The sequence below is a fragment of the Hemitrygon akajei genome, chromosome 19 (assembly GCF_048418815.1).
Source record: "Hemitrygon akajei chromosome 19, sHemAka1.3, whole genome shotgun sequence".
Classification (NCBI taxonomy): domain Eukaryota; kingdom Metazoa; phylum Chordata; class Chondrichthyes; order Myliobatiformes; family Dasyatidae; genus Hemitrygon; species Hemitrygon akajei.
Genome location: NC_133142.1, coordinates 37,936,961 through 37,964,758, shown reverse-complemented (window position 1 = coordinate 37,964,758; position 27,798 = coordinate 37,936,961). Strand labels below are relative to the sequence as shown.

At 38.2% G+C, this 27,798-nt stretch overlaps 1 protein-coding gene across 4 annotated transcripts in view; it reads right to left on the bottom strand.

Moving 5' to 3' along the window:
• Positions 1–1,728: 1,728 nt before the first annotated feature.
• The window catches only part of LOC140741885 (serine/threonine-protein phosphatase 4 regulatory subunit 2-like), a 53,217-nt gene continuing 27,147 nt past the window's right edge, over positions 1,729–27,798 (bottom strand). For 2 of the 4 annotated variants that reach the window (XM_073072397.1, XM_073072396.1), the window contains 8 exons: positions 24,460–24,630; positions 24,239–24,271; positions 10,873–10,966; positions 7,516–7,553; positions 7,342–7,422; positions 6,021–6,161; positions 5,172–5,419; positions 1,729–3,564 (listed from right to left, as the gene is read on the bottom strand). In XM_073072397.1, coding sequence (XP_072928498.1) covers positions 3,272–3,564; positions 5,172–5,419; positions 6,021–6,161; positions 7,342–7,422; positions 7,516–7,553; positions 10,873–10,966; positions 24,239–24,271; positions 24,460–24,630 — 1,099 coding nt within the window. In that variant the 3' untranslated portion in view covers positions 1,729–3,271. The remainder of the gene's footprint in view (positions 3,565–5,171; positions 5,420–6,020; positions 6,162–7,341; positions 7,423–7,515; positions 7,554–10,872; positions 10,967–24,238; positions 24,272–24,459; positions 24,631–27,798) is intronic. The other 2 variants (XM_073072400.1, XM_073072398.1) reach the window with 1 other exon arrangement.

Sequence of the window (27,798 nt, the reverse complement as noted above, 5' to 3'; positions counted from 1 at the left end):
AGCATGGATAGAAGATTGGCAAGAAACAAAGAAATGTAATAAAGGACCCTATTCTGGTTGGATGCCAGTGAAAAGTGGTGTTCCACAGGGGTCGGGATGGGGATCACTTCTTTTCATGTTATATGTCAACAATTTGGATGATGGAATTAATGGCTTTGCGGCCAAGATTAAAGACAGTACAAAGATAGGTGGAAGAGCCAGCAGTGCTGAGGAAGCAGGGAGTCTGCAGAAGGACCTAGGTTAGGAGAATGGGCAAAGTTAGAAGATGGTATACAGTATATGGTCATGCACATTGGTAGGAATAAAGGTACCGACTATTTTTTGAATGGGAAGAAATTACAAAGGTAAGACTTGGGAGACATTGTGCAGGATTCCCTGAAGGTTAAATTACAGGTTGAGTTGGTGGTTTTTAAAAAAAAGGGAAGTGGTATGTTAGCATTCATTTCAGGGACTATAAGAGCAAGGATATAATGATGAGGATTCAAAAGGCATTGGTCAGGCTGTATTTGGAGTATTGAGAGCAGTTTTAGCTCTCTTATTAAGAAATTACGTGCTGACATTGGAGAGGGTACAAAGGACGTTCAGGACAATGATTCCAGGAATGGAAGATCAACATAAAGGGAGGGTTTGATGGGCCTGGGCCCATACTCACTTAAGTTTAGAAGAATGGGGTGGGGGGGGGGGGGGTAGGGGGAAAATTGCATTGAAATCTATGGAATATTGAAAGACCTAGACAAAGTGGATATGGAGACGATGGTTTCTCATAGTGGATGAGTCGAGACCAGAAGGCAGCCTCTGAAGAAATTTCCTTAGCTAGAAGGTGGTGAATCTGTGGAATTCATTGCACAGACAGCTGTAGAGGCCAGCTCACTGAGCATATTTTAAGTATAGGTTGATAGGTTCTTGTTTAGTTAGGCTATCAAAGGTTTTGGAGAGAAGGCAGGAGAATGGGGTTGAGAGGGGTAATAAATCAACCATGAAGGAATGGCGGAGTAGACTTGATAGGCTCGATAATTCTGCTCCTGTCTTATGGCCTTATGATTAAAATATCAAAGTTAACTGGTAACCAGAGTTTTGACTGTTCAGCAACAGTGGATGTCAAGTTTGTGGATAAAGCAAAGAATAAATGCAAGACACCCCTGAGCTGTTTAAACTGGATCAGATGCACTGCTGAAAGCAAACACTTCATAGTTTTAAAAGGGATAATTCACTGGAACTATGAAAGAAAAACTAGACAGATGAGAGGTGGCAATGGATTTCTGTGAAAAGCATGACTGCATTACCACGTGAAATAAAACTTAATTAAAATTGCATTACCATTATAGTTTAAATGGTATATTCTAGAATCTTCTCAAATATTACTAATCAATATTACTATTTCTAGGTGTTGAGTATGTTCTACAATAACAAGATGAAATGAAATGGGTGAGAGGAAAAGGTCAAATCTAAACTTAATTTCTATCCATACAATTATGAGTTCTTAGCTTGCAAATTTGACAAACTCATTAACCCCATTTTCTTTTTTATTCAACTTATTGAGAAGTTGGTCAGCTCAAGTGTTACTAAGACAACCCAAGTTATGGTTAGGCTGGTGTGTTAAAAAAGTACCCTAGTCCTTCACCAAGGCAGAAATGTGCACAAAAATCAACCTGTTTTTCTGTACTTTTAAAGCTCTCCCAGTGATACTAAGATCAAGATTAAAATTCAAAAACATTTTTGCTGATCAGATTGGTAAAAAACTTGTGAAACTATTGTTTAATTAGCAACTTAAGATGCATATCCTTTGCAACCACAGCACTGAAGAGAAACAATGTTACAGCGCTTATGCATCCTGTAAAATTTTACATACCACTTAGGATGAAGACTGTTAATTCTCTCATAAGAAAATTAATTTAAGATCCCACAAAACTATATCTTTAGAATATTCACTTTAACAAGTGCAAAATACTACATTCACAGGAAAAGACAAAACTGCCAATCTTGTCGATTGCCAGTTACGTGCAGTCATTATGGTCTCTGGTAAACCTGTGCAAATTTTATCAACGGGAACTGGAGTGTATCTCCAGATTGTGTCCAGATATAACATTTATTGCTTTATATGAATACTGTATTGAAAGCCATAGCATTCAGTTTACACACAAATTATACAATTATATAACGTGTCACAAAGGCAGTGAACAATTACAATCTACAAAATCTACTTACAGAAATTTAAAAATTCTAAATATCAAAAAGTACAGTTGCCAGAAACAAGTACAAACTTGACAGCCAGTAATTGTGAAAGTTAGTTGAAGGATTTTGAATATACAAGCTGGAAATCAGAAAACATCACAAGTACAGGTTATCGTTTGTGCTTTGAGTTCTCATCTCCAAAGAGGTACAATCACTGGCTGTCAATATGTAGTAGCATGTTCAAAAATATCTTTCACTTCAAAATTTTGTACAAATCATGGTGGTTCAATGCACCTCCTAAAATTGTATTACCAGTATACAAGATCTGGCACAATACCAAATTAACAGGTTAATTGCTGTAGCTCTTCAATGCAGTCAGTGGTATAAGTGTAACATTGCTGCCTGCATGCTACAAGTATTTTAACTGAAATGATCGTAGTCAAATATTCACAATGTTCTAACCACTGAGCATAAACTGAGCAACTACTTCCCACCTTTTGCAGCTTGAACAGTGAATAAAAAAGCATTTATTTTGCAACCAAAACAAAATGATCTTGAAACAACTCTGAAGCTTTTGTTTCACATTTATGTGAACCACATACTCCCTTTTTGATTAATCAATCCCATCAATGCAGGATCAGAAGTAAAATGATGTATAATTTAGAGTTTTTCCTGGAATGTGTTGTAACCTTCGGTTTCAGCAGTGTTTTAAGAATATGTATTAAAAGTTGAAACAATGACTATGTAATTAAATTTTGAAAGTTTAAAAAAACTAACAAAAATTATGGTAAATGGCCTAGTCCAATTAACTGCAAAACAAATTGACAATTTATACTTCTACTTTCCAGTTAAGAACTTTCTCTAAATAAAAATCTATTCTTAACCCATTGATTTGACCAAACAAAACAAAAAATGATGGGAGCAGTAGATGAGATATAAAGGAGCTGGTTTCACAGTTCTCATCTAGCACAGCTCTTCCTGGGATCAGCCAAGGTTTATCCCTCCTCGTCTGCAAAACAAAGGTCCACTTTATTACATAAAATTTATACAGTGTAAAATCAACACCTCATGGAAAATACAGCACAGATAATCTCTATTCTTAGTCCTGTTCCATTGGTTCTTCTGTAACATCCGCACTGTTCTCCATTGGGCTCTCAGAAGGCATTTCTGGAGTTTCCGGTGGAGTATCTGGTTTTCCTGCAGTGCTGCAGTCCACACTGTTACTAACAGTGTCAGTATTTTCACTGATTTCACTTCCTTTGTAAGTTAATGTCTTGGTTAGGTCTGATTGGTCCATTTGATTTTCATCTGAAGTCTTGATATTTTTAAATGAACCATCAACTTTCTCTTGATCAGATTCAAGCAAGGCTTTCGCTTTTGCACTTGAAGGTTCTGTAGGTATACAAAATATTGTCAGAAGTCACTTCACTAGTGCTATGCGCAGTGAATGCATTTATAGATAATATTGCTCAATTGATAATATACTGATCTCAGAAAAACATTCCTAAGCTCAACGGATGATGGAAAGAATATAGTCATACTTTAAGTAGCACTGTAAAAGCACATGTAAAAATGCTGAAAAAAATACAGGAAATCACAAGAATACAGAGGACAGAAGAAATCCATTTTATCCTCTCCCAATAAGATTAATGAGCAATTCAGTGGGGAGAAATGTTCAGGCTTGATGGTGCTGGTGACTGTGTTGGCCAGCGAGCTATCCAACTATATTTGGCTCACAGCCCTCCATACATCTCCGAGCTCATCCAGATGGCTTTTAAATGTTGCTAAAATGTCCACCTCAACCACTATTTCTGGCAGCTCAGTCCAAATAGGCACCACCCTTTGCATGAACAAGTTGCTCCAGATGGCCCTTTTAAATGTTTTGCTTCTTTTCTGAAACCTATGTTCTCTTGTTTTTAAATATCCTTTCCTGAGAAAAAATGTAACATTCTTTCACCTTGGATATTAGCTCCTCATGATCGTGTGAAATATCAGGCCATCTACACAACCTCCTACATCGCAGAGAATAAAGTCCTAGTCTATGTAACCTTCCCTTGGAACTCAAGCCCACAAGACTAGGCAAAATCCCAGTAAATCTTTTCCGCGTTTCAATTAATGACAGCTTTAAGAGGCTGATGAAAACTGTACACAATACTCAAAAATGTCTTGTATAACTGCAACACTTCTTAAATCCTATGCTCAATGTCCTGATTCAAAGCCATCGTTCCAAATGCCTCCCTTCACCATCTGCCATATCAGTTTCAGCAAACTAAGTACTTACACTCCTAGATCCCTCAGTTTCACAACATTCCCCAGGCCCTACTATGAATTGATCTCCCAAAATGCAACACCTCACATTTATCTGGATTGAAAGTCATTTGCCAATCCTCAGCCCACATCCTTAGCTCATCAAAATACCTTCTAATTTTTCATTATCTTCTATACCAAGCCCACCAACACTCATTTAGTAATATCCATAAAATTATTAACCATGCCTTGTACATTTACATGCAGATTTTATATAAATTAAAATAAAATCTCAGCGCTGACCTCTGTGGCACACTACTACACACAGGCTTCCAGTCCCAGAAAGAACCCTTGATCATCACCCTCCACTTTCAATCCACATCCACAACCCTCCCCCGATCCCATGAGATCTAACCTTACAGACTAGCCTGTCGTAAAGGGTGTTGCCAAAGGTCTTGCTAAAGCATACAGACATAGGTTTAGTATAGACATCCAAGATGCAAAGTTGTAAAAACAATTCTTCAGCATAATACAGCTGATTTGATTCAAACATTATTGTGCAGCAAGATTTATTCCAAAAGTTCAATATGCATTTAAGAAATGATCCTAGTTTTGCGTATTGCAGTTAGCATGTAAAGACGGGAATAACACCAGACTCAATTAACAGTTTATTTTAATAACATTGCAGAATGTGCTTTTTTAAAAGGGTGTTTCTGCTGACCAGTTTATGTAATATTTGAGGTATACAGTACCATTTTTATCTACATTAGCTGGATCAGTCCATTCACTGGCATCTTTGGCTTCTTCCTGTTTTCTCGTTTTCTCACTTTCTTCGGGCATTTCTGAAGAACCCTCAGAATGTATGGACTCATCTCCCTCATTTTCCTTGTCAAATTTCAGTCGTTTCACTTCAGGAGCCTCAGCTTCCATTGTATCCTCCAAGTGTTTATTTTTTGAACAGCTACTCTGCATGTCTTCTCCATGGGATGTGGGGGAATCACTGTTCAAATATAAAAACATATTCAAAGGATTCAAAGTACATATATTGTCAATGTATGCAGTATTCAACCCTGAGATTCATCCTCTCTACAGACAACTATGAAGCAAAGAAAACCATGGAACCGGTTCAAAGAAAAACATCAAACCCCCCACCCCCACACAAAAAAAAATCATGTAAGCGGCAACAAGAACATCTACAACACTCCCCCCACCCCCCGCAAGCAGCAACAAGAATGAGCTAAAGCACAGAATATATTTTTAAAAACACGAAACCAAAGTCCATATTGAGTTCAGTTCAGTGTTCAATATCTGCAGGCCACCCCAATTCACAGATGCCCAAAACAGCAATTTCTTCCTCTCACCCCTCCTTAAGATTATGCTCAAAACCTGCTTTCATCAAGCTTTTGACCAGATGTGTTGCTCGATTACATGATAAAGTATCTAAGGAATGATTACTGTGTTATAATGCTCGATAACGAAACCAACTTCTGTTTACAGCAAAAATTTATGTTGGTGAGCATGATATATACTTTGAAAATGACAGTTCCCTTGGTTTTTTTTTGAAACAAATATTAACAAATCTATTAACTTAGAAAATATACCTATGAGATTTGTCTTCCGTTTGTTGCACATTTAATTCCCTGTCAGAACTGTTCAGCAAACCGTTTGTTGTTAAAGAACTTGATAATGAAACTTTTGATCGGCCCAGGGGTCTTGGGGTGCCAGGACCATTGATATTAGATCTGAAAGCAAGATAAGTACTTCAGTAAGCACAAACAACTGCAAGGATTCAATCAGTCAAAATTATTTCTGAACAGGAATCAAAAGTTAAACATATGTACTAAATTTAATTTCATTTTGATAATGCCTCTAAGCACATTTTCCCATAAAGCTAATGTTTGCAGTCAGTAATGGACAAAATTAACACATTTATGGCAATCTACTATGTGCACTGCCTCAATACATCATATAGCTATGCCTCATAGCTCAGAGCTATATATAATCTCATAGCTATGTTACCACCAGAGGGCTCCATATTTTGATTCCTTTTAACTGAAGTTATTCACAATTTCAAACAAATGATGTCCTTTGGTTTAAAGCCAATCTAGCTGTTAAAAGAAAATTAAAGTCCACTGAATTTTTTGGGTCGGGACAGTGGTTAACATGCTCAGTTTATTTTCAGGCCTCAAAGCAATAGGAAATTTATTTCTTAGAACTTGGAGAGTCATCACTGGAACCAAGAATTAAGATCTTTATTCAAGGCCTTGTTTGATGTTAATGTTTTATTTTTGATTTAATATTTTTTTATTTATCTAATAAACGAAGCTGCCCAATTACTACACTCATGCGACCAATTAACCTACCAATGCATACATCTTTGGAGTGTGGGAGGAAACTAACACACAAAGAAAGCCCACACTGTCAGGGGGAGAATGTACAAAGTCAGCGGCAGGAATTGAACCCATGACACTGGAGCTGTAATAGCATTACCGAAAACTGCTATATTACCGTGCTACTCTGCTTCTAATGCAAACAAGCATTTGAATGTACTGAAGCCAGCAATTGTACACAAATCTAATCAACACCTGTAATTCTACAGTGACTGCTGTGAAATCTCATCCACCCTGCACTTTAAGATAAATTCCTCACCAGGTTATGGCAGGATTCCATTCCCATGAACTGTTTGGAACCACACAGTTCAAAGTCAGAAATACAGCCATGAACTAAATTCCCAGGTGGCAGAAGATGCCTGCAGACCCACAGTCAACGACAAACCCATACCGCTGGTCTCCCAAAGGCTTGTTCCTATGTACACAAGTTTGTGTTTGTACACTGGGGAGGCCCTATATTCATATTTGCTTTTATCATTGTAAAAGACAGTCATACATAAATAAGTTTCACAAAATAAAGACTGTGGCTCACCTATCTGTATAAGCAGTATGGCTTCCTGACAGCATGATGCCATTCACTCGATTCAAACTATTTGAGCCAAAGTTGTACTTCCTAAGAAAGTCAGGGAGAATTCAAATCTTTATCGCATTAAGCAATTCTTGGAATAAAATCATTGAACAGTATAATGTTTTTTAATTTACTTACTCTGTTGAAGGATACACACAGCTGACAACCATAACGTTCTGTAATTTACAAATTAAAAGTGTGAGAGATTAAGGACAACTTTCTGCACTTAAAATCTTGCTAATATTATGTGGTACATTCACCGCAAACATTTCAAACCAAATGTATCAGCATAATTGCAACAGATGGAGTTCAATCTGGTACATGTGATGCCACCCACACAGAATCTGAGAAAGATGGATTGAAAGCAATAGAGGGAAGAGGTTTGGATCCCTGTATACACAATTAAAGCTACTACACAGGTATAAATTCAAAATCAAAAGGAAGTAATTCTTCAATATTACAATAGTTACAATATTAACAGAATTAGATTTCACACACACAGGCAAAGATACAATGGCTTTGGTGAGGGTACTTAAGACTTTAATTTCCTGATATCAGGACTTCAAGAGTAAGAGAGCTCAGAACAAAGGAGCCTTGAAGTCCATGAAATTTGAAAATCAAAGCATAGAGCAAAGAAAGAAAATGAATCGGTGAGTAGAAATCCTAAATTGGGGTATAACCTCATAGGTCACGAACAATATTCAGAAAACTCCCAAGTCAATATGCCAAAACCTTTGGAAATGGGATCAGTTGAAAGTAGCGTAATTTTGATTGCTAAAAGTAAGCAAACAGGTGCTGAGGTGCTGATGAGTCATGTTCCAACCACATAGCAGAGCTAGGACAGCTTGACTTCATGAATGACCCATTTCTGTTTTTGAATTCCTAAATACAGCGGCATGCAAAAGTTTGGGCATCCCAGTCAAAATTTCTATCACTGTGAATAGCTAAGTGAGTAAAAGATGACCTGATTTCCAAAAGGCATAAAGTTAAAGATAACACATTTCTTTAATATTTTAAGCAAAATTACTTTATTTCCATCTTTTACAGTTTCAAAATAACAAAAAAGGAAAAAGGCCCGAAGCAAAAGTTTGGGAACCCTGCATGGTCAGGACTTAGTAACACCCCCTTTGGCAAGTATCACAGCTTGTAAATGCTTTCTGTAGCCAGCTAAGAGTCTTTCAATTCTTGTTCGGGGGACTTTCGCCCATTCTTCCTTACAAAAGGCTTCTAGTTCTGTGAGATTCTTGGGCTGTCTTGTATGCACTGCTCTTTTGAGGTCTATCCACAGATTTTTGATGATGTTTAAGTCGGGGGACAGTGAGGGCCATGACAAAACCTTCAGCTTGTGCCTCTTGAGGTAGTCCATTGTGGATTTTGAGGTGTGTTTAGGATTATTATCCTGTTATGTAGAAGCCATCCTCTTTTCACCTTCAGCTTTTTTTTTACAGATGGTGTGATGTTTGCTTCCAGAATTTGCTGATATTTAATTGAATTCATTCTTCCCTCTACCAGTGAAATGTTCCCCATGTCACTGGCTGCAACACAAGCCCAAAGCATGATTGATCCACCCCCATGCTTAACAGTTGCAGAGGTGTTCTTTTCATGAAATTCCGCACCCTTTTTTCTCCAAACATACATTTGCTCATTGCGGCCAAAAAGTTCTTTTTAACTTCATCAGTCCACAGGACTTGTTTCCAAATGCATCAGGCTTGTTTAGATGTTCCTTTGCAAACTTCTGACGCTGAATTTTGTAGTGAGGATGCAGGAAAGGTTTTCTTCTGATGACTCTTCCATGAAGGTCATATTTGTGCAGGTGTCACTGCACAGTAGAACAGTGCACCACCACTCCAGAATCTGCTAAATCATCCTGAAGGTTTTTTGCAGTCAAACGGGGGCTTTGATTTGCCTTTCTAGCAATCCTACGAGCAGTTCTCTTGGAAAGTTTCCTTGGTCTTCCAGACCTCAACCTGACCTTCACCGTTCCTATTAACTGTCATTTCTTAATTACATTACAAACTGAGGAAACGTCTACCTGAAAACATTTTGCTATCTTCTTATAGCCTTCTCCTGCTTTGTGGGCATCATTTATTTTAATTGTCAGAGTACTAGGCAGCTGCTTAGAGGAGCCCATGGCTGCTGATTGTTGGGACAAGGTTTGGGTCAGGGTATTTATAAAGCTTTGAAATTTGCATCACCTGGGCTTTTCTAACTATGACTGTGAACAAGCCATAGCCCTAACAAGCTAATTAAGGTCTGAGACCTTGGTAAAAGTTATGAGAGCTCAAATCTCTTGGGGTGCCCAAACTTTTGTATGGTGCTCCTTTCCTTTTTCTCACTCTAAAATTGTACAAAACAAAAATAATACACTAATCTTGCTTAAAATGTTGAAAAGAATGTTTTATCTTCAACTTTATGATTTTTGGAGATCAGTTCATCTTCTACTCACTTAACTATTCACAGTAACAGAAATTTTGACCAGGGGTGCCCAAACTTTTGCATGCCACTGTATACGTACAAAGCCTATTTTCTAGCACGAAGCAACTTTTATTTAAACAAAAAGCAATTACTATCTTGTATTCATTTTTTTTCTACTTGGATGCTTCCTTAACCTTTTGGCAATAGGCCATCCTTCCAATAAACAGGAAACAGATTACATGTGCACAAGCAAGCTGGGATTCATTCATTAAAATAATAATTATGCTCCAAAACTGCCTTGACTGCAACTCAATTTGGGGCTGTAAAAACCCCTGCATAAAGCTGTTTTTTCCCCAAAAACATGTACATTCTTTTGAAATGTACTGTTTATATTAAATGATAAATCATTCAACTTACATACATCCATACATCAACATTTGAATTTTTTTTTACAAACATAAGTGAAAAATGTGTCATAAACTACTTTTGCTTACAAAATGGTAGCGTTGAACCCTGATCAATTAGCAGATGTATATGACGAACTTTAGATTTTGGTTTTCAGAACCATGTGGTGGATGAAATATTTTAGAATTTTTCATAGCCTGGGAGCCAGTGGCAATTGAGAAAGCAAGCCAGCTTCTTGAACCATTATAGCTGTGATGCAGATACTCCAACAATTCTGTTGGAAATGGCAAATTAGCAACAATTGAGATTGGTTACAGCTTGAGAGAGGAACTTTTGGTGGTGCTGTCTCCATAAACTCAAAACCCTAGTCATTGGATATATGAGGGATAACAGAGCAGCCAAAGTAACTGGAGTCCTGTTGATGGCACTGGCTGTAGCCACTCTGCACCGATGCTGGAGGGCACTCTGTTCTGGAATGTGTCAAGCTTCAGAAGAGGGAGACCAGGAGTTAAATTACTCGACCCAACATGACCTAACCTACCCAGAGCTGTGGAAAATATTGCACTCATCCTCAATCTTTTGACAACTGAGGACTTTGTGGTATAATTAAAAATCAGCTGCCTGTGGATTATGTAGCTAGTATCAAAGTTAGTCAGTTTCTAGATTCTTGGTTACCTTTTCAATTCCTCTGAGAAATTTGTCTGTCCCAGTGTAATTCTTCTTAGGATCAGTAAGCAGCTCACATAGACGCTGGATTGTGAAGGGAATACTGTAAGCATAAACAAGTACGTCATCTATTAACCAGAATATCCATTGAGACGAATTGTTATTGGATTAAGGGCAAAGTTGGAGATCCGAATGAGACCAACAAAACAGATGTTCATTTACTTATTAACCTAGACATCAATTTCTTAAGCAAATCTGCCTTTCTTACATGCTATTCTGCCAAACTAGGAACCTGAGACCACTATGATGCAAGCTGGCCCTGTGAGTAGAATTAAGACAGCTCTGTGCAATAAAGTGCCTGTTTTGACAGATTGGTATAATTATTTTAAAAACCTGTTACTCAATTACTTTAATCAACCCATTATATATTATCAGTGTTTATGGCAGTACACTTCCTCCAGAGAATTAAGGTTATGGCCTTGTACATCAGTTCAGGACCAGAACATGTAAATCATTGGCAATTCAATGCAATACACTGGAGTACTGTCATTAGGGAATGGCTTCCAATCACTATACTCGTGCTTTAAAAAATACATATATACTTACAGAACAGTCATTCTCCTCTTACAGAAGGCTGTGTGTTTTAGAACCATTTTCAGAGACAAGAATCTAGCACATTCTTGTGCTATGTTCAGCTGCTCTAAGTACCATCTTTGGTTAAGAAATCAAAACAAAGCCCTGCTTAAAAGCAGGAATTCTCTTCATGCTGTCCTTCAAAGTGTCAAGTAAAGAGGTTAAGATTGAAGGGTGGGCTTATTATTGCACAGTTGTACTGATGTTTTCCCTCTGCTTTCACAAAGCCTGAAGGAAATAGCTACCAATGTGCCAAGGCCAGGAAAATACTGATTGCTTAGTATATGCAGCTATTTGAAACCTTATGGTTAAGGGGAAAATACTTGTAAACAACTGGCAGAGGTGCACACTTATACAATAATCTGCTCTTACAGTATATTTTCTCTGTCAAAGACACACCCCATTTACCTCACTTATCATCTCATTCATTCAACTTGAATGACAAAGTTCCAAAGGAATGACAACTGATCAAAACCATTCAAAGCAATGCTTATCATTAAAAACTCCACATCCAGAAAACTATTTAACATTTTAGAAAGTGCAGAAAGGAACTATTTCAAAATCGATGCAGCAGGCAAAAAATAAATTAAAGTGAATTCATTCATGTAATATTTTGCATCTTAAAGCTAGTAAGCAAAAATTCGTTAAAACCATCTCCCTTTTCCGGAAACGAGAAAAGCAACATGAATTTTACACTCAATCTTCTGGATAGAAAACTGATAATGTGGCAAGAGAATCAGATAATGTTTCAGATCAGTGTTCTTCCCAAGTACTAGGAAAACTGAGAAACAAGTTTGTATTCTGAGTAAGTGTGGAATGAGGGCAAAGGAGGAGATATCTAGAGTAAAACACAGAATTAAAGCAAGAGCTGAAAGGAAGAGTTAGGAGAGAAGTTAAGAAACAATAGTTGGGTCTGTGAAAGATAGAGTTGGACGAGCTGTTGAACCCCAATATAGACTGCATTATGCCCAGTCAAGAGACAGGTGTTTTTGTCGTGAGCTTATATCAAACTTCATTTAAGATTGCACAAGGCTAAGTACAGGCTCAGAGAGGGAAACCAGCAGAAAATCTAAGTGACTGACAATCAGAAAGTCAAGGGCAATGTTCTGGGCTGAACAGGGTTGTTCTGCAGACCAATGTTCAAAATGACTTGATTTTCCCCAAATGCAGAGGAGACCCTAGGGAGTAGAGATGAAAATGGTACAAGGAAATTGCTATTTCAGCAATGAATGGTAACTGGAAAGTACTGCAATGAATCTTACTGAAACAAAGAATACAGGATACATTTCCAAATTGAAACAAAACAATTAAGTTTAAGCCTCAGCAACTGAAACTAAATTACAAAACCAATCTGACCTTCAGGCAGTTTAACAATTAATTGCTCATTTTCCTTAACAGTAAATTGTAGGTAAACAATTTAACAATTGTTTCAGCAATGAGATGTGCGAAAATTAGATAATATTCAATAATGCATGTTCCAAAACACTGGAAACAACCATCAGTGGAGGAATGCAAACAACAATTACAAACACACACATTACACCTTCCTGTAATTTTCAAAGGAAACCAAAAGTCACACTAGCAACTTGTCACACCTCTCCTACTACATCTTAAACCAGTGTGGCTCAAGGTGCTGCTGCTCAAAACAGCAGCACATAACAGAATAAACAATTGTTACAAATTAGTTAAATGAGTAAGTTATACAGAGCAATACACAAAATGCAGGAGAAATTCAGAAGGCCACGCAGCTTCTATAGACCAAGAGCATAGTCAACGTTTCAGGCTGACTATACCCTTTCCCATAGAAAGGTACAGTCGGCCCAAAACGTCGACTATACTCTTTTCCACAGATGCTACCTCAGCTGCTGAGCTCCTCCAGCATTTTGTTTGTGTTGCTTGGATTTCCAGCATCTGCAGATTTTCTTGTTTGGAATTTACAGAGATCCCATTTTCAAAACATCCAACGGCCTTTAACCAATTATTGTGTTATGTCAATGGAGCATTGCTGATATAATGCTCCAGTAATTTGCATGATTAAACAACTGAACATATCAGCTAATGTAGCTGACAAACGTGACACACTTCAAAACAAAGCATTACAGCAGCCTGCTAATTGAACCTTCATGACAAATGCCCAAGAAATAAAAAACTAAACTGTTGCTGTGTCTTCATTATGCCAGCATTTGGAAGACAAAACATTCTAACAAAAGTAACACATGACTGAAGATGTCACTTCAGACAAACCAGGCCAAAGCAAAATGGTGCATATAGCCCTCAGTGCTGGGGGAAAAGCTCCATTCAATTCAGGTTGGCATTTCCATTGTATCCTGGATAATGGACTACCTGAATGGCAGACTTCTTTGTGCAGCTGTGTGTCAGACATGGCTATAAGCAGCACAGGGGCCCCATGGGGGACTGTATTGGCTCCCTTCCTGTTTACCCCATGTACCTCAGGTTCAGGTACAACACTAAGTTATATCATCTGCAAAAATTCTCTGATGACTTAGCAATAGCTGGATGCATAAAGAGAAGGCAGGAGGATGAATACAGGGTCCTGGAGGACTTTGCCAAATGGTGCAAGCTGAATCATTTGCAGTTGAACATCAGTAAGGCACAGGAGATAGTGATGGACTGCACTGCTCCCTGTTACTAATGACAGTGAGGACCTGGATGTGATGGAGATCTACAAATACCTGGGGTACACGAGGACAAACTACTTGAATGGAGCACCAACAGAGGCTATGTATAAGGGCCAGAGTCACCTCTACTTTGTGAAGAGACTGAGGTCCTTTGGAGTATACAGGCCTCTCCTTCACATGTTCTACCAGTCTGCTGTCGCCAGTGCAATTTTCTATGCGATGGTGTGCTGGGCATTGAACTGATCAGAAAGGCTGGCTCTGTTATAGCAGTCAAACTGGACATACTGGAGGCTGTGGTAGAACAAAGGATCCTGCAGAAAATCCTGGCAATTCTGGACAATGTTTCTCACCCTCTGCATGCCACCTTGGCTGAACAGAGCAGCATCTTTAGAAAAAGACTAAGACAATTGTGCTGCTCCAAAGATCATTCTCACCCTTGGCCATTAGGGTATAATAAGCCAACCTACAACTAGGGAAGTGATGACCCCTCCTGTTAGACTGTCATTAATCTCTGTTTAGGGTCTGTTTACCACACCCTGCTATCATGGAGACCCTGTGCAATACTACCATCATTTCTTATCTGGACACTGAATGTGCACCCATTACTGTATAATATTATGGTAATTCTTGCACTACCATCTTCTCAGTGTGAACTTGGAAATCTTGTACATCTTATTTTTAAGGTAACTTGTTTTATTTTTTATTCTTTCTTACTTTTCTAATATTTGTAGATCGTGCACTTGTAATGCTACTGTGACACTAATTTCCTAACAAAGTACCTATCAATCAAAACCAATGAATAATGGATGGATACAATGTTCCATGAGCTTATTCATCCTCCACGATGATATCATTTAACACCTACCAATTGAAAATTTCGTTGGCAGTGGTTCTACTTTAGACAGTGTAAACCACCTTAGCGTCAAGATGAAATAAACAATGTAAATTGAATTTAAGTTCAAAAACAATACGATGTGAACTGCCTCAGTATTCTGACCATTTACAGAAAAACAAAACATTAGAATAAGAGGCAGTCACAGCCATTACCTTTTGTGATAACTGATACATTCACAATGTCATAAATAGGGCTAAAAGCAGGACTAAGTAGGGCACTAATTGTTAATTGTGCAAAAACAGAAATGGCATATATACCAATGGGTATTTGCCAGCAAATTCAATAATAATGATCATTTGGACATATGATCATAAAGGTGTTAAATCTCTAAATATATTAGTTAACTGCTATCAGCAGTAGCTTTAAACAAATGATTTTACAGTAGCACAATTACCTCTGCAAATAAAACATCTTAAGATGCAATCTTGAATACATCTAATTCTAGGTCAAATAGTCAGATATTTCTATAGAGATTTTTTTTTAAAGTGAAAGTACAGCATGAGAGTGAAAGAATACCAGAGAGGTGGGGAAAAATGTATATTTAGATCACCCTGACCAATGTAATTGAGCAGATTACACAAGTTACTAACTATATTTCTCATACAGCATCAAGCACCTGCGTGGAGTCAGTCAGTCACAATGCCACCACCAGAATGAAAACAGAACAATGCCAAAAGTTTAAAAACAATGCACAGATCAGACAGATTCTTAATTGTGATAGGCAGGGGATATAGGACAAAATTGACCAAAGAAATTTAGTCACAGATCAACCACAAGCTCACTAAATAGCAGAATGGGTTTTAATGGTCAATGTCGTAACGATTTCTTGGACCAATCAGCGCCGTGTAAGGTTGCTCTAAAGGAAATGTGGCCACACTCAGGTACTTCTGTTGGATCCAAAATGTGTTGAGTCACAGATCTATCACTCCTGACATTAAACTCCATCTAGAATCTAAGGTCAGCCAATTTGCAGAGTATATAATGTTATACATTTTTAAACTCAGTATATCAGAAACATTTAACATTCTTCAATTAGCTTAATACATTTGAAAGGAAACCAGGCTTCCCCTCAATCTTGTTTCTTCACTAACATCCAGACATCTTGGGGAGGAGCTTCTAAGTCACTTGCACTCTTCATTATATCTGAAATGATAGCCACCTTTTCCACCAACAATCTCCCCTTCTCTCCCCCCCCCCCCCCCGCCCCCACACTTCACCTGGGTATGTGGTTAGTTCAATCAGCTCTCTCTGTACGACAGTCAGGGCAAACAAGTACCATATCCACTCCATAAACAATAGCTTCTACATCAACTGTGTTCAAAGTGCACCATCATTACTATTTTAACTTTGTGTTTGTGCATAACTGAACTCATCCAGTATTATAAGTATTCCTGAACCAGAGAGCCAATTCCCCATTGGTAAATACACAAAATGAAGGCTGTTAAAATAAGGTCCTTTCAGTTGAAATTTAAGGCGAGCTTTTTTTTCTTAGAATTTATCCAATAGACATGGAGAAATAATTCCTTTCTGAGAATGTGGTTTGACTATAAACTACAGGGTGTATCTCATAAAAAAGACAGGTGTGTACAAGGGGAAGCTAGATGGTCACTTGGAGAAATGATGGGAGGAACATTGCAGAAATTTGATGAAGAATGGTTAGGGATCCAGAGTATAAACCCCGCTGCGAACCTATTTACCGAAATGGCCTGTTTTAGCACAAAGAATTAAAGGAGCCTGGCCATCAGGACCTCATTTTATTTTAGAACACTGACTCATGAAGAAGCTTTGAGGTTAAAGCCAAATGCAATGAAATGAAATAGATGCCAATTAACTTGATGTTATCCAGAACCCATCACACTATATTATTTCAGAAGCAAAGAATTTAAAACAGTAGTACACTATTAAGCTCTCTTGCCTCAGCATTCTTGCACTATATCCACCTACTCACCAGCTTATGCTAGCATGCACAAAGATGGGAATGTTTTAAATACAAGGAACTGGTGAACACTTCTTTCAGTGCCTCAGTTCAGTGGCCCTCGCTGGATTCCTGTACAGTGGTTTCTCCAAAGTGATTAACAAACAAAAAAAGCAGTAACCCACCATCACTAAACAGCTTCACACACAAAATGCTGGTAGAACACAGCAGGCCAGGGAGCATCGATAGGGAGAAACGCTGTCGACGTTTCGGGCCGAGACCCTTCGTCAGGACTAACTGACGAAGGGTCTCGGCCCGAAACGTTGACAGCGCTTCTCCCTATCGATGTTGCCTGGCCTGCTGTGTTCTACCAGCACTTTGTGTGTGTTGTTGTTTGAATTTCCAGCATCTGCAGATTTCCTCGTGTTTGATCACTAAACAGCTTACTTGCTTGTACTCTTCAAATATTACAGTTAATGGAATAATTGATTATCTTTGTTATTTACAAAATACAAAGAATTTTAAAATGTTGGTTTGGGTCTTTGAAGTCTTACCATTAACTGAGGGGTCAGTGGACCCCAGGTTGGGAACCCCTGATTTAAAGGAAGCTAAAACAGAATCCCATTTCAGTCTCGTTGGAAAGAACAGAGAGCATAGAGAGCTCTCTAGTGGCAGGATATAGATACAGAAGCACAGTAACTTTTGTGGATGTCTGTACACAATGAAAAAATCATTAGAACTCTTGAAACATAGCTTCATCAACATTATACTGAAGGACAGAATCTGATCCCCTCCCTCTCCCGCCCAAGGAGGATGGGAAGTAGCAAGAGAAGTCAGAATAAGATGAAATAGCAACAGTAGTTAATTACATTAGCTTCCAACAATCCACATACACCAAGAAGCAGTCGCTAGTATCATACTGCTTTGGTAAAAGTGCTTCTTACTGTATTTTTTTAGCCAGAGTTGAATCCATGGAATTCATTGCCACAGATGGCTGTGGAGGCCAGGTTACTGTGTACATTTTTAGCAGAGGTCGACAGGCTATTGATTAGTAATGGTATCAAAAGTTACAGGGAGAAGGCAGGAAAATGGGGTAAGGGAATAATAAATCAACCATGAATGAATGGCGCAACAGACTCAAGGGCCGAATGACCTCATTCTGATTCTACTGTCTTATGCACAATCAGTGGCATGGTTACAGAAGTGTGATCAGTGATGGGAATTGTCACTCATCACCTGATGAAAGGAGACCTCACGTCCAAGTACATATAGAGGCTGTAACAAACAATCTGACCTTTAATTTATATTGCCTATACATGTCAACTGCAGTTTCATTTATGGACAGAGGAGGGCGCTCTCATCTTCCACTGCAAAAATACACTTGGAAATTCACGTTTTGACTCCTGCATCTAAGAAAACATTTCTAATAGGGAATCAGCCCAGTTTCTTCCCAGGTACAACTGCCACTTTACTGAAATAGCACTCTGCCATATAACCCACTTGGTGGTGGTAAAAGCACAATTAATTAAGTGGCCAGTTACTTTTCATTGGGGATTGACTCAAGTTTTAGAATAAAGTTCCACAGAGTATGAATCTCAGAATTGCGGCTAAGTGGGGAAAGTGGCATTGTTACCTGCAATTTGAGGCTGTGATGCTGTTTCACCATTTCAGGATCACAGATATTACTACTGAAAAGCTATAAAACTTTCAAGGGATGGTGGGGGGGGGGGTCAAGGAGGAAGAGATTTCAATCCATTTGGTATTAGTGAAAGCAATGTCCCAAAGACACATCATACTGAGCAAGGACAAAATATCAAGCAGAATTCCAAATTACTGGTGCTGGTACTGGTGAATATAAAAAAGATGGTGAGGAAGGGAACATTAGTATCAAAAGTACAAACTTAAAGGGAAATTAGGAAACTGAAGAGGTCTGAAAAATATTGACAATTAAGACTAAGAAATCTGAAAGCATTCGATAAGTGCATGAAATCATGGCAAGTCCCATTAAGGACCAAAATGTTAACTTGTACAGAGACAGATTCTTAAAGAGAGAAGATGCTGCTATCACAGTAGGGAATTAGAGAATCAGTCAATATGGAAATATTAAAGGATTTTGTATTTTAATAAGTAAATAAATTAGAAGCCTGATTTGAAATATATCCCATGCTTCCAAAAGTAGGTGAAGAAACTGCTGAAGCTGTATAATTTGCCATTCCCTCCTGTCCCTAGGAATGGTGCCATTAGAATTGTACCGCTGATTTACAAAAACAGTAGGGGTAAAGAGTACTTACCAGTCAGCTTAACAGCAACAGAGGGCAAAGGGCTAGAATTAATTTTGTGATAATATTTAAATTTTGGAGCATTGGGGACTCCCAGGTGCTTGTTTATGATATCATCAGCAATGAATGCCAATGGTAGGTAACTAGACTCATGCCACAGTATCAAAAAATCTTGACGCCATTTTACTTTGTGGGGGGGTATGACAAAGTTTATTGTTGTTAGACATACAAAAGGTATAAATGCCATGAAAATTTGCTTGTTTTTTTTTTACAGAAATAGCATGAAACACTGGTTACTCTTAACTATTAAAGTTTTGTCAATACTAACCATCGAGTTTTACCTTAGATTTCTGATGCCATGTTTAGTTAACTGCTGCATTGCAGTCACTGTGATGGTGGTTTTCTCAGGAGGAAATTCTGCTGAATACAATGGCTTACGGATAACCCTAGCTTTAGCATTCTTGTCAACACTGAGAACAGGGATGTTCTTGACACCTACTCCTTCCATTAGCTGTTCAACTATCATAATCTAATATATAGCATGGAAGCAGTCATTTAAACCCAGCTTGCTCATGATGACCATTTACACTAATCACACATGAACCCATTTTATTCTCCCCATAATCCACCCACCCTCACTAGCTTTTCCCGCCAACCTACCAACTCATTTTTGGGATGTGGGAAGAAACGAGAACAGAGGAAATCCAGCCACAGAGAACATGTAAACTCAACAGACAGAACCTGTCGGAGTTGAACCTGGAGTGAGGCAGCAGTTCTGCCAGCTGTGCTGTTATGTATGAAATCAAAACAAGATGTGGCACGATTTCAGAACTTTGATGTGATCCACTGATTGAAGGCTTGCTCAGCTTTGTTTTGAATTCAGCATGTTTTTATCCTGTGCTGGAGGTATACTAGGTTGTCACTGCATTTTTAGGCAAACTGGGGCTGTGGCTGGCATACCTTAATTGACTCCTTATTAAACCAGAATTGATTTCCTGATTTGATTGTATTGATCAAATGTATCCTGAGCCCCAAGGCTACCTACTGCTGTAATACATAATTCTGCTGCCACTGCATCACAAGAATACCCAATTTTCAGTTGCCAGATTTGTTCCATGTGTTATGATTTTAGTGCTATTCAGCACAAGAGAGGGTGCCTCAGTATGGAGGAAAGAAACGATTGCAGAGGAGAGAAGACAAGACATTTGAGGATTTTGCAAATATAGTAATATTTCAAACTTTTTAAATAAATCTCATGTTAAAAAACAATGTGAATTACACACTGCTTTGTGAGTATGTGTTTATAAAGTACCTTTAGTCATACTAACTTCTGACCTCATAGATTAAATATAATTTGCTCATTAATCCTTCTTAACAAATTTAAGGGTTTCCAAATCCTGCTTTCATGCTCAACATCTTTCTTTCACACTCAAAAGTTTTAAAAGTTTTCTTTGGGAGGGGGGTACTTCTGGTATACTGACTGGTAGTTCTTCGATGTGATCTGTCTGCTTGATGATTGAGACCCAACACAGAATGGTGTTGGAAATGGAGAGACTGGACAACTTACTTCAATCTAAGAAGCGAGCAGGACCATTTGGTCACTGACCACAAAAACAAGGCAAGTAATTTAAATTTATTAATCAGATTAGGCAACAAAAACCAGATGGCTAACTAGCTGACAAAGGTGGGTTCATTTTAAGTTGCAATGACAGAATCAGAAAGAGGGAGAAAAGACGGAGCAAAGTGATGATGGTGCTAAACAACGACTACTTTGCTTGCATCTTTGGAAGTAGCTCTACTTCTATCTTTGATATCTCATTTTCTTTTTCAAAACCCTGACCTGGAGTTACCCTCTGACATCAATTCTTTGCGGGAATGGGACCTGCTCTCACAGCCTCACGATAAGCTGCTTTTTATTATCCTAAGGATGTGGCCTGGAAATCTAGTGCGCCTTCAGAGTGCCAGATTTTCGTAGCTCTGGAGACAGGCTGATTCAAGACCAGTGCCTCTGACTGAGGCATTACGGGAGAACACAGAACATCAAGAGCAGCAGGTTAGCTGCCGTGGGCTATGCTTCCAGAGACCTGAACCTTTCTGGGCGCAGAGCTTGGAAAAAGCGACACAACAGACTTTTAACATCATAAACCAGTGAGTTGCTTGTTACATCTCCCCTCTGTGAAAAAAGTACAGTTCTTTTTCCCTTTTTTTCTGGGGGGGGTGTGAAAGAGAGAATGGTATGTCGAATTACCAGGTGAATGAGTAGTCTTTGGGATACTGCAAGCCTGTGTCTTTATAGATGCTTGGGTGCTTGTTTTGGGGGGGGGGGTGCCAATGCTATTTTGATGGAGGCGGAGGGGTGCCATTGCCTTGCTGTTGCTTGTGCATGGGAGGGGAGAGCTGGGGAGCTGGGGGGGGGAGAAGATTTGGGGTTTTAATGTTCAACTGTCATTATTCATTCTTTGGAGCACTGTTTTCGTGGATGTTTGCAAAGATAAAGAATTTCAAGATGTATATTGTAGACATATCTGACATTAAATGCATCTATTGAAAAAATGTAATTATCGCAATCACACCTAAGAGATGAAAGAGAAGGAATAAACATGTCAAGCCATAATCAAGAAAATGGATAAAAATGGCAAAGTGGATTGACAAAATACTAACACATACAGTGACAAAGCTAACATAACTGTTGCCTGAGATCCTACAACCAGGTTCGAGACTGACTGTCAGTGCTGTATGGTACTTGTAGGTTCTCTTTGCAACAAGATGCATTTCCACCTTCTAAGAAAGTGCAAGTTTAAGTTGATAGACCACTGCAAATTGTTCCCAGTTTGTAGATGAGTGGCAGAATTTGGAGGGAGTTCATGTCAATGTAGTGGAATAAATAAGGTGAGGATACTTTTGTTAAGAAAAAGTGTGATAGTCAGCACAGACTCAGTGGACAGAGACCCTGTTTCCATGTTACTACTCTGTCATAAAGTTATACTAGTTCCATCATCCTAATTAGAAACTCATCACTAATTGTACCAATGTTTGGTACCAAATTTTGTGAACTATTAAGTATTTTATCAAATAACAGAATAGCAACTTTTTTTTTGATTAATAGGATTAACTATGACTTGCAAGTGCATTCTTAATGTACTCACAGGATACAAAATTGTTCATTACAAGGTAAATAGAGTTGTAATATTTCGCAATGGTCTAATCAGAAAATGAAAAGAAAATGATTACAAAGAAATTGTTCAAAGTTTATAAGGATAGGTTTATAGTTACAGCGATATATTTGATTACTTAATCAAAAGTGAAAACAAGTTGATAAAGATACAACTAATGATCTCAACAGCATCAAGAAGCAGTCACAAATGTGAAGTGCCAAGCCACAAACTCATCAAATACAGACAAAAAGCACACCATCTCCAGTACTCTGAGAATTTAGCATATGAATGAGATTTTTTGTGTGACTACATACAAATCTTTCATAAAGTTCACAGTAAATAAGAGAAGGATTAGGGTTTATTACGTATCAGCTATCCCTTTCTAGCAACACATATGCAGCTAAATACTTTTCTGAAAGATTCCAAGCAACTACCGTACATATACAGTACACATGACTTAAATTTGGTTAAATACTTCAGTTACGCGACAGAACAGCAAAGTGCACTTTTCATTCTGTTTGAAGCACTGAGTAGAATTCCAGTGGTACAAACAGACACACTCCAAGCCCACTCAGCAATACAACAGCTAATGAACTTTACCTTAGTAGGTCAACAGGAGGTCATGCAGGAGTAGAGGAAGGGAGGGTGGTACATTTGAGAAATGCAAGAGTATACTTTAATTTTGGACGTTCCAGATGGTAGCCACAAAAATCTGGCAGACACTTCAAGTGTAATTAGTCAGAACTAATAAATCCTTCAGTACCTGTTGCCATAATTAGGCATTCAGAAATGTTATGCACACTAGTAGCATATCCCTCCAGCAAGGTTCAAGACATCTGTCCTGGGGTCCAGGTAAACATTGTCATGTTACGTACCCAGGTTAAAGTGCAAACTTTCTCCCAGTGTAAATTTAACCAGGCTATCATTGGACAAAGGAAATGCATGTGGCGAGCTCATTAAAAAGATGCACATTTTTACTTGATGAGAATTAACTTAGAATTATTCGGTATTTACTGCAGAGCAAAGAAAATTCATCCCAACCAGTCAGTGTCTTTTCAAACTTGCAAATATGTTCTCTGTCATTATAATTACCTATGCACTTCTCTGAAATGTGTTTATCTAGCTTCCCCTTAAATGTTGTTCCTTTCCACGCCTTTTGGCACATCGGGCGGCAACCTGGCAAATGAGGTCCTGAAGATTCAGCTCATTTTCGTGGTTGCTTGACTGTACTATTAATCTGCAACTTCCATTACCAAGTTGGTACAACAGCATCAGGTGAATGGAAATACAAGTTCCTTTCCGAATATCAATGTTCCTTTATTTTGCCCAAATCCTTAAACTCCCCACATATCACAGAAATAGTTTTACAGAGGATTCATGATGAAAATTTAGCTCTCCAAACCGTCCCTAGGCAATTAATGCTGCTCTTTTTAGCAATGTACACACCCTAAAAAATGAATAAATGAAATAAAGGTTGAGGGAGTACATAGCTGCAGAGCTCTGAAAGCAGTGGAACAGACAGTTGTGGTTGAGGCAGCATATGCAATATGTGCTTTCATCTGCTGAGGCAGATACCACAAGGCAGCACACCATACATGGCAATCTTCTTTTCACCATTTACAATATGTGAACAGCTCTGGCCACCTCACTACATAAAGAATCTGATAGCACCAGAGGGAAAGGACAGCATAAAGATACTGACAGGGCAAGAGAGACTGATTAGGCTTTAGCTGTTTTCTTTGGACCAAAGTAGACCTGAGGTTTAACATGTGCAAAATTATTAGCCTAGATAGGGAATCCCATTTTCCTTGGTCGAGAGATTACTTTAACTCAGACAAGATTTAAGTAAATAAACTCACCCAAAGTATGTTAGATGTCCAGAAATCACTGATCTAATGATTAATAAATGACACAATTTTGTAATGTAGCATTAAGAAACTCAATGGAGAATCTTGGTTAAAAATGGCATATTAAGGAATTAGAAAGAATTACTGAAAATATAGAAAGAATTTATATTTTTGCACAACCAATTGCACTGTATAAAGAATAAACATCTTTTAAAAAACAGAAAACAACTTACCCTGTGAAACCATTAACAATTCTAAGAATCCGTTCCTTCATTTCATCATACGGGATGTATTCCACGTTCGGATTAGGTGGAGCTCTAGGTTCAGGAGCTGAAGCTCTGAAGTCATCCATGACTTTTTCCAATTTGAATACAAAGTAGCATTTAAACTGTGACCAAGGAATCCTGAAATTATAACCCAAAAAAATCCTGAAATTATAACCCAAGATTAATAATACATCTAAAATGATGCTAATCTAAATGTGAAATTAAAATACAGAACATCCCACAGAAATTCTTAGATCCAATCTTCAATTTGCACTATCTCCAAACCAAATTGCAAATTTAGTTTAGAATTTTCAGTTATCACATTTAAAATCAAACTAGATAGAGGGAGGAGGTATGGGAGCCAGAAGACAGACACACACAAATGCCACTTTTTAGGAACAGCTCATCCCCTCTGACCATTGAGCGGTCCATGAACTACTGCTTTTATGTACAGGGTTTCCCCTGCTATTCAAAGGTACAGCGTTCCTAGGAAACTTTTCGTAAGCCGAAAAGTTGTAAAGCGAAGAAGCGATTACCATTAATTTCTATGGGAAAAATTTCTGAGCATTCCCAGACCCAAAAAATAACCTACCAAATCATACCAAATAACACATAAAACCAAAAATAACATGAACATATAGTAAAAAGAGGAATGATATAATAAATATATAGCCTATATAAAGTAGGAATATTGTATGTACGGTGTAGTTTCACTTAACAGATAGGGAAGACAGCGAGCCAAAATCGATTTGGAGGGGAAAAAAATCGGCACATACACACAACTGCCCGCACAAGGCTTCATGGTCATGGTAGTCTTTCTCCAGGTAAACACATGTATAAAGCAGGCGTCTTTTTTTCGTAAAAGTGAAAATCCTCTTTGGTTAGCGAAAACAGGTACTAATGCAGGTCTTTCGTAACAGCGAGCTCTCGTAAAGCGAACATTTGAAAAACGGGAGACACCAGTATTGTTTTTACTGTAACAGCTTTTTTAATGTCCAGCACTGTGCTGTTGCTGCAAAACAACACATTTTCATGACTTACATCAATGATAATAAAACTGATTCTGATTCATCCGACTGTGTGCTTTCCCAGTGACATCTTACTCTGCAATTTTAAGATTGGCCTTTGAAAAAAACTAAACTTTTTTTCATAATATTGTATGCATTATCTTACTATTTTACACATGCCAATTTTTTTTAACTTGTCTGTCATTCATTACATTCCACCTTCACTTATTCCAGCCATTTTACCCTCAACACAAATGTATACAAGGTTCAGTTCTTCAAAACTGTTTCGGTAATAAGGAATTTCCTAACCATACCAAAGACCTCTGCCACAAGCTAAAGGCGAAAACTGGAAGAGGTTCTGTCACATTACCATATCACAACATGGTCTAAAAAAGGTGGCGTTGGCAAGCCATGGCAACACTTTCCAGACAGCAAAGTTACTATTCATTAATTACAATTTTTCTGGACTACGATCACTGCAATCCGCAACCTGTAATTTCCTTTTAGGACTTGTACATTTGAACTGTTTGCACAACCAAGCATTTTTGCAGTATCCTGAAGGATTTGGCAAACTGGACTCTCAAGAATGCACGATGGCTGTTGCTGGAGAGAACTTGGGGCCAGAAAGCAGAAAAACCAACTGATGTTGGGCCAATTTAAGTGCTAAGTCAGATTTAAACAAACAAGGCATCAAAGCCAAGGGTGAAGGACGAACCAAAGTTCAACTCACTATTCCATGAGGTTTACTTGTCTCAGTGCCTTTTTAAAAAATGGGTTCTATGGAGTTTGTTTTGTGGTTACCTGCAATAAGAGGAATCTCAAGGTTATATATAGTATAGATACTTTAATAAATGTACTTTGAACTATGACTTTGATGCTAACATACAGTATATTACTTCTGATGGTAACACATTCAGTGGTCACTTTATTTGGTAAATCTGCTCATTAATGCAAATCTCAAATATCCACTGCCTTGCCGTTATACCCACTCAGGGGGAAGGCTTCAGGATAAATCATGAGGAAAACTCTGGCGATGGAGTCCCTAAGGCAGTCCTAGTTGAGTTCAATGCTGTCTAGCAACTCCTGCAACGCAGTGGTGCCAACTTGTATTGATCTCTGTCATTCCTTTGGATTCATCAGCTGCCTGGAGAAGCAGAGCCAGCAACATGGGCAATGGCTTATTCTCCATACTGTATTGCCCTGGCTTGTTTATCACCAACAGCTGGGACACAACATCCATGGTCGATCCTGACCAATGGAGGCCTCATATTGCAAAAGTAAAGGTACAGAAGCCTGCCTGAATGAGTTCCCCTCCTCATCATCACTTGTGAATAAATGTTATGACATAAATTTTTATGCTGTCTCAATAGACAGATAGCTCTCATTCAGAATATGGAAAATAACCACAACTGATTTTTTTTAAATGAATGAATTCTACCTTCATCTCTGCTGTCAGCTTCTTTCAAGCCATAGGATGCAAGTAAACGATTTTTTTTAATGTTCACGTTGAAGTGGTATGTAGAATTTAGTATTTTCTTGTAGTTCAACTTTCCTATGCTTGCTTGTAATTTTACATACATGTAATTGATCAGCATTTTTTCCAGTAAGTAGGATAAAGTGCTTCTGTAATTTTCCAGAAATTTCCTAGCTTTCAGTAGCTACTTCAATCTGGGTTTTTTATAGGTTAATTGTTATCACTGGAACTCATATCTTTCATTTGAGTATGAGGAGACCATGACTGCTTTTTTTCCCCCATTTGTCTTTTCTTTCTTCTCAGCTCTCCAACAATCATTTCAAGAATCCCCAAAAATAAAACACCAATTAAGACAATGGATTATAACAGTCAGGCATCACAATGGCACAGAAATTAGCACTAATGCTTCACCACTTAAAAACTAGATTCAACCACAACCCCAGTGGTGTCGGCTTGGAATTTGAACTAACTTCTTATGGCCGTATGCGTTTCCTTTTGGTGCTCTAAATTCCTCCCATATGTCAATATACAGCTGGTTACTAAATGAACTCGTGACTGGAAACTGCCTCGTGTGTGTAGGTGGCAGGAGAATAAAGTAGAGGTGATGGCGAGTTTATGGTAACGAGAGAGAATTTTTTTTAAAGCAGCATTAGTTATGATGGGTGCTTGATTGTCATTGAAGATGGATTTACTTTGTGTATACTAGTGGTTGTCAACCCATCGATCGTGATCGACTGGTCGATCTTTGAGACTTTCCCAGTAGATCCCAAAAAAAAAGAAAAATAAATACACAAATACTGTTGAGAGATTGTTTCCGGGTTGCGG